This window comes from Diplotaxodon limnothrissa, linkage group LG18, assembly GCF_057381915.1.
Source record: "Diplotaxodon limnothrissa isolate DT_005_m linkage group LG18, D_limnothrissa_male_GT1.1, whole genome shotgun sequence".
NCBI lineage: Eukaryota > Metazoa > Chordata > Actinopteri > Cichliformes > Cichlidae > Diplotaxodon > Diplotaxodon limnothrissa.
Window position 1 is genome coordinate 42,780,134 of NC_140613.1, and position 15,927 is coordinate 42,796,060.

General features: G+C 42.7%; 1 protein-coding gene across 1 annotated transcript; it reads left to right on the forward strand.

Moving 5' to 3' along the window:
• Positions 1-8,265: 8,265 nt before the first annotated feature.
• On the forward strand, positions 8,266-14,739 carry LOC146614224 (uncharacterized). Its single transcript, XM_085378311.1, has 4 exons — positions 8,266-8,521; positions 11,424-11,570; positions 11,687-11,836; positions 13,590-14,739. Exons 1-4 carry the CDS (start codon positions 8,350-8,352, stop codon positions 14,684-14,686), a joined length of 1,566 nt encoding a protein of 521 aa, XP_085234437.1. The 5' UTR covers positions 8,266-8,349; the 3' UTR covers positions 14,687-14,739.
• The last annotated feature ends 1,188 nt before the right edge of the window (positions 14,740-15,927 follow it).

Here is a 15,927-nt window from a genome sequence, read left to right on the forward strand (position 1 = left end):
ACAAAAAAAAATTAAAGTAAATATGTTAACAATTCTGTTTTGCAGTGTTAGTCAGTGAGTGACTGGCTGCTCCCATATGGGATTAGAACGATGCCACCCTATCCCATAGTCCAGCCAATCACGTGATTCACATTCGTACATACGCAGCTAATCAACGTCATTGACAGGCTATGACAGCGTCCTTATGTGCCGACACCGGCGTTTTAACTAGCAAAGCGCCGTGGCTGATGTGGAGTGAAGCCACGTTATTGACAACGTGTACAACCATTGGAGATGTGAGCAGGACAGACGGAACAACTGACGGGAAAAGTGTGGACTTTATACCAGTTTTTAAATTGTGTTGATCGGCCACGTAAAACCAGAGTTATGATAAAAATATCTGCAATGTTTGGTTTTCTTCCTGAATACTGTCGTTGTTTATGTTTACTGCGGGAAGAAACGGTAAAAACAGCGTTTTATAAGGAAAGCGCTCTCCGCCTGTGAGCAAAGACGAAACCAAAACACCCCCCACCCTTTCCCATTGGTCGAAAAATCGAGCAATCAAAACATGCCATTTAGTTATTAAGAAACAGGGGGAAGTTTTAGGAGTGACGGCGTGTTTTGAGATGTGAAAGATTTTCGACGTTTAACGCAAATCTTGTGTAGTTAGTGTGTAGTTAGTGTGTAGTGTAGTTTTTGTTGTGTGTGTCAGAACAATGAGGCGACTGCTGAGTGTTACAGGAGTTACAGCAGTGACACATCTGCTGCTGTCAGGCCTGCAGGTATCAGGCTGTTGTTCTCCTTCATCTCATAGTGGACAGAAATTATTTTTTGGAGCGGCACAAATAATTTGTGTGGCATCAGATTTGATGCAGAACAGCTGATTGTTCTGTAAATAGTTTGAAATGTTTATTTAAAAACGTCTTGGCTGCATTTTTAGGTAAACAGCTGCAAAAAACTTTGTTGTTTGCAAAACTCAGTTACTTTTTTGAAGAAGTAACTATATAATTAATTGCCCAACATTGGTCATTATATCCTGTATTTTGCAGACAAAGAGTTACAGACTCTCTCCCAGACCACAGACTCAGAATACAAGTCAGAGCTTTATGTTTTTTTTTAAAAAAAAAGAAAGAAAGTTGTGTTTTCAAAATTGGAGTTCAAGTTATTTTACTTCCAATAGTGTTAACATACTACACAGGTCATGAGCAAGATTTTTTTTTTATTTTCATTGTAAGTGGGCTAAAGCAGTTAAAAGTTGTCTAACATAAATGCTGTGATTTGATTATTTTAATAAAACACGTAACTTGGATGGATTCGATGCTGGTGTGACCACAGTGCACGTCTGCTGTTGCTCACAGTGGTCCAAGGGACGCTCAGGGAGTTTGTGTGTTCGCTCAGACACATGAAACATTAGAGGGAACATTGGCTGTAACTGGATTTAGCTGCTTTTGCAAAGGATGCTAATGATATTGGCTATATTCAAAGTCTACAGCTGTCACTATACCTTGAAGACGACATTCCTATTCAAAAAGTCTACAGCTCAGTCCCAAAGCTGTTGTTTAGTGAAGTAAAGGAGTGCATTCACAACCTACTAGGTAAGGGCTGAATCATCACATCAAAGTCTCCTTATGCTGCCCCTGTTGTATGTGTTTACATGGCACATAATGCCTGCTGTTTATTGCATTGCCTATTGTGCAATAAACCAGAAAACCAAACCCTGATAGGCACCCACTGCCCTGTATCCAAAACCTGATTGACACACTGGGGGACCATTCCTGGTTCAGTATTCTTGATCAAGGAAAGGCTTACCACCTGTGATTTAACACAAAGGTTTCAAGGCATCTTGCAGGCTTTGTAACTCCCTGGGGGTCGTATAAGTGGGTTAGAATACCATTGGCCTCTCCAGTGTGCCTGCGGCCTTTAAGAGGCGCATGGAAGGGATGTTGGATGCATTCAGGGATGAATGCTACATTCCCTATTTGAACGACATCCCCTGTTATGCCAAAACCTGTGAGGAGCATTTTGGGGGTCTTCACAAAGTTTTGAATCACTCCAGCATCACAAATTGAAGCTAAGGCCTGAAAAGTGTGAATTGTTTCTGTGCAGTTACTCAAGGCCAAAACTCCTCAGACTGGTGCTGATGTGGGACTCTTGGGCTTCCAAAGCCTGTGCATGAACTTCTCTAGCATGTAACTAGCACAACCTCACCAGAAGAAACCCAAAGGCAGTCAGCTGTCCTCTGGTACTCCTGTGGAATGGGCTGGTGAACACCAGGGGTCACTAAAGCAACACACTGACATACTCACCCATCCTCCAGTCTTAGCCCACCCAGACTTCCACTTACCTTTCTTGCTACACACAGATGCCTCAGAACAGATCCTTGGTCCTTGGTGCGCACCGCGGATGACGTCAGTGCGCACACTGTGTCTGAGGAGGATGTGCGGAAGTGCTTCAGGAAGGTGAACGCACGCAAAGCTACTGGTCCGGACGGGATTCCCGGCCGCGTCCTCAAGTCATGCGCGGCTCAGCTGGCTGGAGTGTTCACGCACATCTTCAACCTTTCCCTCTCTCTGTCTGTAGTCCCAGCCTGCTTCAAAATGGCCACCGTCGTCCCTGTACCCAAATCCTCCACCATCTACTCATTGAACGACTGGCGACCTGTAGCCCTGACCCCCATCGTAAGCAAATGCTTCGAGAAGCTGGTCAGGGACTTCATCCGCTCTGCACTACCCGACTCACTGGACCCTCTACAGTTTGCATACCGCCACAACAGGTCCACTGATGATGCCATAGCCCTGACACTACACACTGCCCTGTCACACCTGGAGAAGAGAGACACGTATGTGAGAATGCTGTTTGTAGATTACAGCTCAGCATTCAATACCATCGTTCCCTCGAAGCTGGACAGGAAACTGCAGGATCTAGGACTGAGCAGCTCCCTCTGCAGCTGGATCCTTAGCTTCCTGTCTGACAGACGCCAAGTGGTCAGACTGGGCAGCATCACCTCATCCCCCGTCACACTGAACACTGGTGCTCCACAGGGGTGTGTACTGAGCCCTCTCCTGTACTCACTCTACACCTACGACTGCACAGCCACTAACAACTCCAACATCATTGTGAAGTTTGCGGACGACACTACAGTGGTGGGTCTTATCACCAACGGTGATGAGACGGCTTACAGGTGTCAATCAATCAATCAATCAATCAATCAATCAATCAATCAAAGGCTTTATTCGCCACATGCAGGTTGCCTTGCAGTGAAACAGGACCCCCCCGACCTTACACACAATTCAATTCAATTCAATTTTATTTATCTAGCGCCAAATCACAACATAAGTCGCCTCAAGGCGCTTCATAGATACAGAGAAAAAAACCCAACAATCATATGACCCCCTGTGAGCAGCACTTTGGCGACAGTGGGAAGGAAAAACTCCCTTTTAACAGGAAGAAACCTCCGGCAGAACCAGGCTCAGGGAGGGGCGGGGCCATCTGCTGCGATTGGTTGGGAGAGAGAAGGAAGACAGGATAAAGACATGCTGTGGAAGAGAGACAGAGGTTAATAACAGATATGATTCAATGCAGAGAGGTCTGTTAACACACAGTGAGTGAGAAAGGTGACTGGAAAGGAAAAACTCAATGCATCATGGGAATCCCCGGCAGCCTACACCTATTGCAGCATAACTAAGGGAGGATTCAGGGTCACCTGGTCCAGCCCTAACTATATGCTTTAGCAAAAAGGAAAGTTTGAAGCCTAATCTTGAAAGTAGAGATAGTGTCTGTCTCCTGAATCCAAACTGGAAGCTGGTTCCACAGAAGAGGGGCCTGAAAACTGAAGGCTCTGCCTCCCATTCTACTTTTAAATACTCTAGGAACAACAAGTAGGCCTGCAGAGCGAGAGCGAAGTGCTCTAATAGGGTGATATGGTACTACAAGGTCATTAAGATAAGATGGGGCCTGATTATTTAAGACCTTGTATGTGAGGAGCAGGATTTTGAATCCTGGATTTAACAGGAAGCCAAAACAGGAGAAATCTGCTCTCTCTTTCTAGTCCCTGTCAGGACTCTTGTTGCAGCATTTTGGATTAGCTGAAGGCTTTTCAGGGAGTTTTTAGGACTTCCTGATAATAATGAATTACAGTCGTCCAGCCTGGAAGTAATAAATGCATGAACTAGTTTTTCAGCGTCACTCTGAGACAGGATATTTCTAACTTTAGAGATGTTGCACAAATGGAAGAAAGCAGTCTTACATATTTGTTTAATATGTGCATTGAAGGACATGTCCTGGTCAAAAATGACTCCAAGGTTCCTCACAGCGTTACTGGAGGCCAACGTAATGCCATCCAGAGTAAGAGTCTGCTTAGATACCATATTTCTAAGATTTTCAGGGCCGAGTACAATAACCTCAGTTTGATCTGAATTAAGAAGCAGAAAGTTAGCGGCCATCCAGGTCTTTATGTCTTTAAGACATTCCTGCAGTTTAACTCATTGGTGTGTGTTATCTGGCTTCATGGACAGATAGAGCTGGGTGTCATCTGCATAGCAGTGTAAATGTATGCTATGTCTTCTAATGATGCTGCCTAAGGGAAGCATGTATAATGTAAACAGAATTGGTCCTAGCACTGAGCCCTGTGGAACTCCATAATTAACCTCAGTGTGTGAAGAGGACTCTCCATTTACATGCACAAACTGGAGTCTATTAGATAGATATGATACAAACCACTGCAGCACAGTACCTGTAATACCTACAGCATGTTCTAATCGCTCTAATAGGATATTATGGTCGACAGTATCGAACGCTGCACTGAGGTCTAGCAGGACAAGCACAGAGATGAGTCCACTGTCAGAGGCCATAAGAAGATCATTTGTAACCTTCACTAAAGCTGTTTCTGTGCTGTGATGAGCTCTGAAACCTGACTGAAACTCTTCAAATAAGCCTCTGCAGATGATCTGTTAGCTGTTTGACAACTACTCTTTCAAGGATGTTTGATATGAAAGGAAGGTTGGAGATTGGCCTATAATTAGCTAAGACTGCTGGGTCTAGAGATGCTTTTTGAGTAAAGGTTTAACTACAGCCAGCTTGAAGGCCTGTGGTACATAGCCGATCATTAGAGATAGGTTGATCATATTTAAGATCGAAGAATTAATTAATGGCAGGACTTCTTTGAACAGTTTTGTAGGAATGGGGTCTAAAAGACACGTTGAAGGTTTGGAGAAAGTAATTATTGAAGTTAACTCAGAAAGATCAATTAGAGAAAAAGAGCAACACAGACATCACATGGGGATACAGATCGGAGATTGGTAGCGTTACAGAAAACAAACACTAAAATATACACTACAATGGGAAAGTACAAGAGGAAAAAAAGAGACCTCTACTCATGCTGGGCTCCTGGGAGGACAGCATGAGAACAGGAAACAAAAAAAGCACAACATTATGGAGCACGTGACAAGCCACAGGGTCGGGTGGGGGGTGAGGAGTAATCCGAAGCAAACACAGCAGCCATCCTGCCCAGCGCTACCATTCCTGCGCGGGCTCAGACCCGCCGTGTTCCCCAGGAGGGAACAAGCATCGAAGGCGTTTGGAAAGGGAGGGGGGATGAATGTATGCATATCAGTGTATATGTATGTGTGTGCGTGTCCAGAGTTCAGCTGAGACAGTGTCCTTCGCCCTGCTAGCCTAAGTAAACAGTCTAACAGCCAACCCAGGTGGCCTTGCATGGAATGGGAAGAACAGTCTAAACACAGTTGTTATCAGGGAGTTGTTGTTCGGCTTCAGCCTTGCGACCGCAGCTGGCGCCAAAAGGGTTTCCACATGAAGTGATGGTGGTTTTTACTTTAGTGCGAACAGCTCATATGAATTTCAAAGCAGTTCTAACAGTCCAACACTGGTCTCTCAATATCCCGTTGGAGAGCCGCGAGCTTCTCCATGATGTTATCAAACTTGCGCTCTGTGATGTTGTCATTCTTGTGCTCAAAGAGCCGATTCTGAGAACTCACGACCACAGTGAGCCTCCCCAAGATGTAATCCAGTCTGCACTCAGAGATCTTATTATGAGTATTCACGGCAGCCGTAAGCCTCTCAAAGATCTTATCCGTGCTGCACTCAATGAGCCCATTTTGAGAAACTCACGCCTCTTCCCATCGTTTTAACAACCATCTCACCCTCAACGTCGCAAAGACAAAGGAGTTGATAGTGGACTTCCGGAGGTGCAGCACACATGCCCATCACCATCAACGGCGCTGCTGTGGAGAGAGTGAGCAGCTTCCAGTTCCTTGGTGTACTCTATCATCAGCAGGACGGTATGCTGACCGTCTGACTGTATGGTTCCAAAACACTATCACCAGCCGAGAAAGAGGAAACCAGCGGATGTCGCGCTAAACAACAGCAGCACGTTTAAGCTTGATCAGCTGTTGTTAGAATTTATTTAATATTAATTTCTAGTATCAGCTGATGTTTGCTGGAGCCACAGCTGTAAAGCTGCTGGTCATGATGTCGGTTTGGATATGTGGTGAGAGGGAAACATGAAGATGAAACCAGGAGATGTCCTTACTGAACCATCAGAGCTGAACAGGTGATGGAGAAACAGGTTTACCTTTTAGGTGACATGAATCAGTTGAAGTTATGAACTGTTTCTGAGAGACAAATAACACCAGGATCCTTTTCTAAGTAGCTGACAGCTGGTAACTGTGCAGGGGCGGGTCTAGTTCTGCCAGGGGGGCAGGTAGGGCATTAACAGGGAGAGGGGGGCACACACTTTTATTTTTTATTCTCATTTAAAATGCTTTTAATAAATAATTATCTGAATCTTACAACCAAAGTTTTTATCTGATATAAAATGTATAGAAATCACACATATACCAACAAGACTGTACATCACTGTCACAACAGCGTTTTCATTCAAAGGCTTTATGGCTTTAATACCTGGGGGGCCGGTCTCTCGTCAAAATGCCCGGGCTGTTTTTTTGTCCCAGTCCAGCCCTGGGCGCGACACGCAGTGAGTTAATCTGAGAAGGTGCATTAAAAAATAAATGACGGTGCACATCGCACATTAGTTGTGCCGCTTCTTAATGACAGTATCTTAGCTAACAACCCCAACTACCAGATTCAACTTGTAATTGGCTAAAAAATAACTTCGCCTACCGGTGAGAGGGACGTTGCTAGCTGGTAGTTTTTTCAAGCGATGTTGAAATTTTCACATTCCGGCACTTCAAATGCTTCAGGAGCTGTCCGCTCAGCGCAGCATCAGCACCACGGAAATACACGGATACATCCGTAGACTCGAGACAGAATTCACAATGGGTTTTCGGGGCTTTCAGGTGTTTGGACCAATGTTTTCTTTTCTAATCAAATCAAAAAGCTTTAATGAGCAGCTGGATTTGTCTCGCATTAACTGGTTGGACACAGAGGACATCGAAATGCAGCTGATTGAACTGAAAAGCTCGACTCTGTGGGGTCAAAGTTTGTAGAATTACGGACGCAGCTGGAATCCACTGCTGTGCGTGTGTTCATGGAGCTGCATGTTCACCTGCTGGACATCACTACCTGACAAGTTTAACTGTCTTCAGAACATTGCAGAGGCCTTATTGACAGTGTTTGGCTCTACATGTCTGTGTGAGCAGATTTTCTCTCACACGAGTCCTCAGGTAGCCTCTGAATGCTGGACACTGGGAGACCTGTGTGTCTGAGTGGGAGACCAGAGGTCACATTAACATGTGTGTCTCTGTATTAACAAACATGCCATATTGGCCCAGTTTATTTTTCATATCATTGTTGTGAGGAGACTGTCATGATATGAGTGAACAGTTGTTGTTTAAGGTGCAGTTCATGTGGAAGCCACCGGAGGGTGGTGTGGAGATAATAAAAAAGTGATGGCTAAAACCTAAGACGGTGTCATGTCTGCTCCCTGAAGCAATATCGTAACAGAGACCATAAATAGCATTTGGATTTTCTGTTGTACAGTTCATTTGCTGTTATGGATAAAAAGTGTCTTTTTTTGTTTCCAAACAGCTGATAAATATTCGCTGATAGCTGCCAACATCTGTGAACATAATTTTATAAAGTGGTTCTATATAGTAAGTAACTGTTAATATAGAGCGTTATTAAATTTATTGCTAATGCAATCATATGGCACACTGACTTCTGAGGGAATTTTAGATGCACTCATCATCAGAAAGGTTGTCGACCCCTGTAATAGATCCATACACTGATATATATAACGGAACAAAACGTTCACCTGCTTTTATAGCCGGAACTTTATAATGTGACACACAGAGGAAACAGTCCTGGCGCTACGTCTAAGTTAGCCGCTTGTTGAAGCTGGAAAACGGTTGCATTCGCGTATAACAGAGAAATATTTGAGCTGTCAAAGTAACGATGTGTTCCGTTGAGTATTTGCGAGAGTTTGTTAGCGAGAGACTAACGGCTGCTGCTGAAGAGATATTCGGCGTCTTTGTTAAAACGATGGTCCAGAATGAGGCCGAGATCAGTCAGCGCAGACTGCAGGATATCACTGTGAAGTTCCCCAAAATAAAGTTACACAGAATCGGTAGGTAACGCTCCGATGGTGTTAATGAACCCAGAGTGGTACTGCTATGTGTTTGAGTACTGGTGAGCTGATGGACGGCGCTACCGAGCATGCTCACGTCTGTGATGTGATTCTTAGGTAAGCGTTAGTGAGGTTTGGGGTGTGTCCAAATTCAGGGGCTGCATCCTTTAAAGGACCCGGCCTGCCCGTGCACGAAAGACGGGAAGACCGGAAGTTAGCGGCTTCTGTAGGTCTAACCTAAGACGCGCGCCTCCTGTTGCCTAGCAACCGTGACAGTACCTGTTACACCCTTGGTGACCAGCATGCTCGACAGAAATAGAGAAAATCTTTATTTTGTGACTTTTATTGGAGAAATTGAGATGTTTCAGTGTCCTGTGATGATTCACCACAGCCATGGGCTGAGTCACAACGGTAATGTTAACTTCCTACATTATTAAGCCTGCAGCTATTGATTATTTTCTAATGATTATACCATCAATTAATTGAGTAATCTGATAAGAAATACTTTTGTCTTATTAATGAGCAGTTATAAATATTCAAAAGAGAAACCAAAATGAATAGAATAAACTCCTCATTGGTTCCATTTTAGAAATTGCAATGTTTTAAACTACATACAACATCTATTTGTACGTGCCATATTTAATAAAAACAATTCTTGAAAGAAAACATTTTAAATAAATAAATTTTTATTTATATAGCACCTTTCAAGACAGAATCACAAAGTGCTGCACATAAGATTGCAAGTCTTGCTACTGAGTCCACAGTTCTTAATGTTAGGGGGGAGAGTTCCACAGTCTCGGGGCCACAGTGGCAAAAGCTCTGTCACCCTGAGTCCTCCTCTTAGTATTTTTTTATAGCAAGTAAGCCCTGATCAGATGACCTCAAAGACCTGCTAGGGACATCGGGCTGTAGCAGATCAAAGATGTAGGCTGGTGCCAGTCCGTGCACAGCTCTGTAGGTCAAGACCACGATCTTAAAATCGACTCTAAATTTAACAGGAAGCCAGTGTAACTGAGATAATAATGGTGTCACATGTGAGTACTTGCAGGATTTTGTCAAAAGCCTCGCTGCAGCGTTTTGCACAACCTGCAGCCGATCCAGTGAACCTTTGCTTAGACACATAAACAGCGAATTACAATAATCCAAGCGTGACGAAATAAATGCATCTATAGCAATCTCGAGTTCAGAGCGAGATAAAACCGGGCTCAGCTTAGCCACATTTCTTAAATGATAAAAACAAGACCGAGCCAGAGATTTCACATGCCAAGGTGTCAAAGGTGACACCTTAATTCCTGATAGAGGATTTAACATAAAGTGAGAGAGGACCGAGGGCTTTCACTATCTGCGATAGAAACCTATCAGGGGCGCATACGAGGACTTCGGTTTTCCCCTCGTTGAGTTGGAGGAAATTTGCAGCCATCCAACGTTTGATCAAATCTAAGCAATCATTCAGACGCTGAAGCTTAGATAAATCCTCGGACATAAAAGAAACGTACAACTGAATGTCATTAGCATAATTTTCTTGAATGCAAAAAAATACAAATAATCTCAAGTATGGTCAAAATCTATATGCAATCTAAACACAGGCATAAAAAAATTAGTGTCGAGGATTATTTATGATCACATTGCTTGATGAATCGTAGTCCTTCATCTCTCCCCTTGCAGCTGGACGCTTGCAGAGGGAAGTCAAAAATGGCAGTTGACCAAAAATAGCAGCAAACATTTATCAAGTATCAGTTAACTTGCGAGGTGAAAACACAATTTTGAGTTCAAATTGCATGGACTTGTTTTATATGTTTTAAACAAAGAGAAAGGGGAAACGGGACATCCTGCTGATATGTTCAGGTTGTATGATATAAGCATGACAAAAACAGAACAGAAACTGGGTGAGTGTTTCTCCATTCACTGTCAGTCTTGTTATTTGTTGCTCTATACAGGATGAGAACACATTCAACTAAAACACAGCATGGTTAAGTTAGTCCTTTGTTTTATCTTGGGATAAGGTGGGGCTCTTTAAAGGGCCACACATTACACACCAGTTTTTAGTTAGGATCGCTAATATGATGAGTATCACAGACACTCAGATTCATCCCATCACTGTCACTGACCACTAACACTACCATGCAGTGGTTTCTATCTTTTTGACATTACTCTAAGAACAAGATTTCTTAATCATCAATCATCCTCACGATTTAAATTTGTAACGCTCTCAACCCCCAGAATTAACAGAATTTGGACAAACTGCCCGAAATGCATTGACAGAGATATTTCAGGGATATAGACTCAGTCTGCGCTCCATATGGGTTAATTGTTAAATGCGTTAGTTGTGATGACGGCACATTAACGCTGACAGCACTAAAAAAATATAAAGTCCCCAATTTGGGATTTCTTTGGCTTTAAACCAAATAAAAGAGGTAAACCTAAGGATGTAACCAAAGTGGTGTGCCGCTTGTGCAGACGTATAGTGCGAGCAAAGCTCTCAAACACGACTAACTGACATGAGCATGTACATGTCCACCATCCGGCTGAGTATGCTAGGCTATCACCAGCTTCTGCAGCTCTCTGAGGAGGGGCATTTGCTCGCAGATCAAAGAGGGTGCTGTTAAAACAGCGCTATTATTTTTTTTTCTGTTGACTTCTATGAGCTCCATCATGATTAGCAAACCTAGTCATGGGAAAATAAATAAATAAATCGCCCTTGTAAACACTATCGTCAATCGTCAATATATTGTCCAATTGCCCAACCCTAGGCTGATCATTTTCATTTCTATCACACGATGTGGATCCTCTTGGTCCTAACACTCTATACTCCTTATCAGTATAGATCAGTGTTTCAGTACTAAGTATGAGTGTTTTTCTGTCATCACACATGTAACCTTGTTTTGTCCCTTTGTCTCGATAGACCTCCCACAACAACTTGTCATTAATAATAAAGATGAGGCTCTTATAGAGCAGCAGCAGCACTGTAACCAGGAAACGAACTCCAGATTGGTCCAGGAGGAAGCAGAGCCTCTCCTGATAAAAGAGGAGCAAGAGGAAGACTGTTCCAGTAAGCTGCTTGTATTAACAGAGACCAGCACCTTTATGGTGACTTTAACTAATTAGGAGTGGTTGATGAACCCGACCCAAACGTTAACCAGTTCCTCTCTCAAACTTCTCCTGTAGTGGACACCAGAGACCAGCAAGGAACTAAACATGTAGAAATGGGATCAACCACCAATGAGGAGCTGAAGCCAAAGAAGAAATGTCACAGAACCAAAAATTACAATGTGGACATCTCTCCCATGTCAGGGAGTCACTGTAACATGGACACAGGTAAGAAATCTGTACATATAACGATCGCTCCCAAGGCCCGGCCCGGACAAGCAGCAGCAGGATTATAACCATGTTTAAGCTCAACTTTTAAAATATCAAGTATTAAGTGTCTTTGGTGCCTAGATGAAAATCAGTCAGAGTGTAGCAGTTAGACATCTGGTGCTTTTCTAAACAAATGTTCTTGCTGTTCAAGAATTGGACGACTTGTTCCTGTCGTGTTTCTCTCTAAATGCTGCGTCCTCATCACCAGCTGTAGCCCTGGCATAGCTGCAGTGTGTCCAACCCAGTGAGAATAAGATCATCAGGATTATTGAACGGGAATATTGTTCATCAATCCTTTGTTCAGTTCAGTCTACTGATCCCTTTGACTGTGGCCTCCTCCGTTAGGCTCACGAGGTTAACCTGCTGGTTTACACTGTGCTGACCACAACTAAGAAGCTCACGTCTTGGTTTCTTAGACATGTTTCGTTTTGTTTTTCAGTCAGAGAAAACAAAATATCTACAATATTAAGTCGGGGTTAGAGGAACATTTCTCTGTAGCCACCACGTCACCATACGCTTCCCAGAAACCCCAAATGGTCAAAAGTAGAATTATAACATCACCGTACTCTCAGCAATATTCAAATTTTAAGTGGATGGTTCAACAAAAATGTGTTGATTCAGGAAGGACATTTGAGCCCCTTCACACGCAGAGAAAAGCTAGTTGGAAAACACTGGCAGCCATCTTGAAAACCCATCTTGTGGTTTGTTGTAGGTTCATGTTCAAATTTCTGTCCACTGTTCACTCTTTGTGTCTCTTTGTAAGTGAGGTTTATTTATTAAGCGCTTTTCATAGACAGGCAGTCACAAAGCGCTGTACACAAAGGTTACAATAAAGAAAACATTAAGTAACAAAATAGACAATATAAACAATGCAAATTCAAAACAATTCAGAAGTGTTGATTAACAGAAGGCCTGTTTAAATAATAAAGTTTTAACTGCTTTTTAAAGGATTCCACAGAGTCAACCAAACGTAACTGTGGTGGTACGACTGAAAGGCTCCGCCCCCTTTCGCCTTCAGTCGTGTTCGGGGAGAAACCAACAAACTCTGAGCCTGTGAGCGAAGACAACGAGCAGCAGAGTATTTTATAAGAAGCTGGGGCCATTTAGTGCTCTGTATGTTAAAACAAGAATTTCATCATCTATTGGGAGCCAGTGTGAAGAATATAAAATGGACTACCGTTAGCCAGAATTCATTTGTTTACATGTGAGCAGCTGATAATAGTTAAACTTTCTTTGTCCGGCCTGGCTTTCTGCTTCAGGCTTCGTGTGCGCTCACATAAAATGAGGTGTTTCATACACAGATTACTCCAATCAGAAACTTTATCAGATGAAAATAATAAAATGTTGATTAAAGATCTGTACAGAATATAAAAAATGTGTTGCAAATAAGAGAAAATTCATTCTGCAGGGACTCTTTCATCTTGGGATTTTGAGCGTGAAGCAGTAAAATAAATATTTCAACTCAAGTTGATTGTGTTAATCCTGCTGTTTATTTTTAAAATGACAGCTGCACATTAGAGCGCTGAAGTTCGAACTAAAACATCTACCCTAACCTGGACCTACAACATGCTGCACACCAAACAGCTTCAGCTGAAGTGAAACCTGAACCCACTGGTGTTAACAATCCGTTGGCCGTCACAAAATTTGCTTAGATCTTCATTTGTATATGAATACAGCACTGACTGTTTTATGTGCCACTTTATCTCTCCAGACCAGCTCCAGCAATATGTCTGCAAGGAGGAGGTTCTCGAGGACTTGTACCTCTTTAACCTGGAGAACTCTGGTCTGGATCAACAGGACGTTGGATCGGCTAAGATTAAGGAAGAATGGACGGAACTTTGCACAAGTCAGGAGAGACAGGAGCTTGTAATTGACCAGGAAACCAGTCCATTAACAGTAATTTATGAGGAAAAAAACTACTGCCAGCCGAAACCAAGCAGTCACCTGCTCCTCTCTCACAACTCTCTACATCAAAAAAGAACATCCACAGATGACAAACCATATTCTTGCAACACTTGTGGGAAAAGATTTAAATATGCATCAAAGCTAAAAATACACACGAGCATTCACACAGGTGAGAGGCCATTCTCGTGTGACGCATGTGGGAAAACATTCAGGAGAAAGGATAACTTGTTGGTCCATATAAGAACTCACACCGGTGAGAAGCCATATTCCTGCAGCATTTGTGGGAAAGCATTTAGAGACAGCTCAAATCTGATATATCACATTAGATTTCACACAGGTGAGAAGCGATACTCGTGTGAAACATGTGGGAAAAGATTTTATCATAAAGGCAATTTAACAGTGCACATGGTGACGCACACAGGTATAAAACCTTACCACTGCAAGATTTGTGGAAAAAGATTTGCTTGCTTAGCAAACTTGAAAATTCATGCAAGGACTCATACGGGTGAGAAGCCATATTCTTGTGCGACATGTGGCAAAACTTTTAGTCAGAGGACAAATCTGAAATTCCACACAAGAATCCACACAGGCGAGAAGCCGTATTCCTGTAAAACATGTGGGAAAAGTTTCATTCAAATGAGGGATTTGACCGTGCACATAAGGACTCACACGGGTGAGAAGCCCTATTCCTGTGTAACCTGTGGTAAGAGCTTCAGTCAGAACAGTCATTTGAATGTCCACATGAGAACTCACACAGGTGAGAGGCCATATTCTTGCAAAACTTGTGGTAAAACTTTCAGTCAAAATAGTCATTTGACTGTCCACATGGGGTCTCACACAAGTGAGAGTTCTTGCAAAACATTTGCAAAAACTTTTAGTCAAAATGAGAACTCACACAGCTGAGAGGCAGCGCCTTTGCAAATCTAGCAAAGGTTTCAGTTTCATGTCAGCAGTTGGCAAAGAATCACATTAAACTGGATCTCTACACCGTTAGCTTCTTTACTTGAATCTGTGGAACATGCCAATGACAGCAGAGTTTGACAGGCATAAAAGAGTATTTTGCACCAACAAGGAGCTATTAGCTAAAAAAGTAGCATAGTGTGCAGTGTGTCCTTAAATAACCTGAAACTACACAAGAAAGTGTGGCAGTAATAGGGTGACTGTCAAGCAGCCATTCTTAGAAAGGAACACTTCAAGGATGCTAAATTACACAAGAACTAGACTGAAAATGAGCAGCAGCAGGGCATTTGGGGTGAGACTCCAAACCTTGGGTCAAAAGTCATACATGCATACAGGAGAGGGTAACAAAAGCCGTATGTAAAACATGGTGGAGGCTCTGTGGTGATTTGGAGCTGCATTTCAGCCAGTGGTGTAAGGGATCTTGTGTGGGATCATCTTATAAACCTTTTAAAACATGGCTTCAGCGTACATGTAAATATGTATATACATCTGTATATACATATGTATATACCAGTATGGTACATGTACTGTATTGGTCCCAGTGTAGGTCATAGTGTGAGTTGTCACTGTGTGCTAAATTTGTATTCAAACACTAACTGAAAAGTGTGTGAGTCTTGGAAACATTTATCTGTTGAAAACCTTTTGTTTCTGTTTTTTGGTGAGTTCTGAACCTTTTTGTCCCACTTTGTTCCAGACTTCGAGTATAACATTAAAACTTGATTTGTGTCAAAACTGCCTTTTAAACTAACTTCCTTTTGTCAACGAGGTTTCAATATTTACTTCCTTTTCTGATGGACTGACTTTAAATCTTTCTTTCTGTGTTTCAAAACAACACTGGATACAAATTCATGTGACCATTAGGTTCTGTACGGTAAACGTACACTGATACTAATGCAAACGGAAAACGTAACGTTCACGGTGGTCCAACAAAAATAAACACTATGTAGGAAAATCAAGCAAACTGGGATTTATAATAAATCATCCTGAAATATACCCCATATGTGTGATGATGTTTGTGCAAATCTTCGTTCAGATTGGCCCAGCCGTTAAGGAGGAGGTGGGGTACGTACAGATGTGTACGTGCATACTTTGTGATTAGGGCCGGCTCTACGCTGGGGCAAGAGGGGGCAGCGGCCCCTTAAACAAACATCCTGCCCCGTTAAGTCAAACTTTTAGACGTTGAA

Excerpts from the sequence above, each read along its gene's own strand:
- LOC146614224 (XM_085378311.1), top strand. The coding sequence starts at position 8,350 with ATGTGTTCCGTTGAGTATTTGCGAGAGTTTGTTAGCGAGAGACTAACG. Across the intron at positions 8,522-11,423 it reads AATAAAGTTACACAGAATCG|ACCTCCCACAACAACTTGTC; the intron begins GTAGGTAACGCT and ends TTGTCTCGATAG. Across the intron at positions 11,837-13,589 it reads TCACTGTAACATGGACACAG|ACCAGCTCCAGCAATATGTC; the intron begins GTAAGAAATCTG and ends TTATCTCTCCAG.